Source organism: Aptenodytes forsteri, unplaced genomic scaffold (assembly GCF_000699145.1).
Source record: "Aptenodytes forsteri isolate BGI_AS27 unplaced genomic scaffold, ASM69914v1 Scaffold654, whole genome shotgun sequence".
In the NCBI taxonomy this organism is placed as follows: Eukaryota; Metazoa; Chordata; class Aves; order Sphenisciformes; family Spheniscidae; genus Aptenodytes; species Aptenodytes forsteri.
The window spans coordinates 5,405-5,724 of record NW_008794464.1 but is presented as its reverse complement, the minus strand read 5'-3'; the positions used below and the strand labels follow the sequence as shown (position 1 = coordinate 5,724).

General features: G+C 71.2%; 1 protein-coding gene across 1 annotated transcript in view; it reads right to left on the bottom strand.

The window, feature by feature from the left end:
* CLP1 (cleavage and polyadenylation factor I subunit 1) overlaps nucleotides 1–320 on the bottom strand; it is a gene marked incomplete at its 5' end in the record, with an annotated part of 2,698 nt that overhangs the window by 593 nt on the left and 1,785 nt on the right. Inside the window, one exon of the mRNA XM_009290896.2 lies at nucleotides 1–82. This exon is cut by the window's left edge and continues 593 nt beyond it. Within this exon, the coding sequence (XP_009289171.1) occupies nucleotides 1–82 (82 nt within the window). The remainder of the gene's footprint in view (nucleotides 83–320) is intronic.

The window sequence follows — 320 nt, the reverse complement described above, 5'->3', positions numbered from 1 at the left end:
TGTTGGTGACGCAGCCGCTCCCCGAGGCGCGGCGGTTCACTTCGCAGCGCTGGTTGAAGACGTCGGCCAGGCGGGATGTGATCTGCGGGGGAGACAGGGCGGAGGTATCGGGACAGAGACACCTTTTCGGGGCACCCGCGTCCCCAAACCTCAGCCGGCTCTCTCCAGCGCCGTCCCCGCCTCCCTCAATACCCCCCAAAGCCTCGATTCCTGCAGCGGCACCACGCCGGCTCCGGCTGGGCGAGAAGCTCAGGGGAGCGAGCGGGCAGTCCCCGAACGGCATCGGAAGGGCAGGAGGCCGGCGGGCCGGGGCCCGCCCC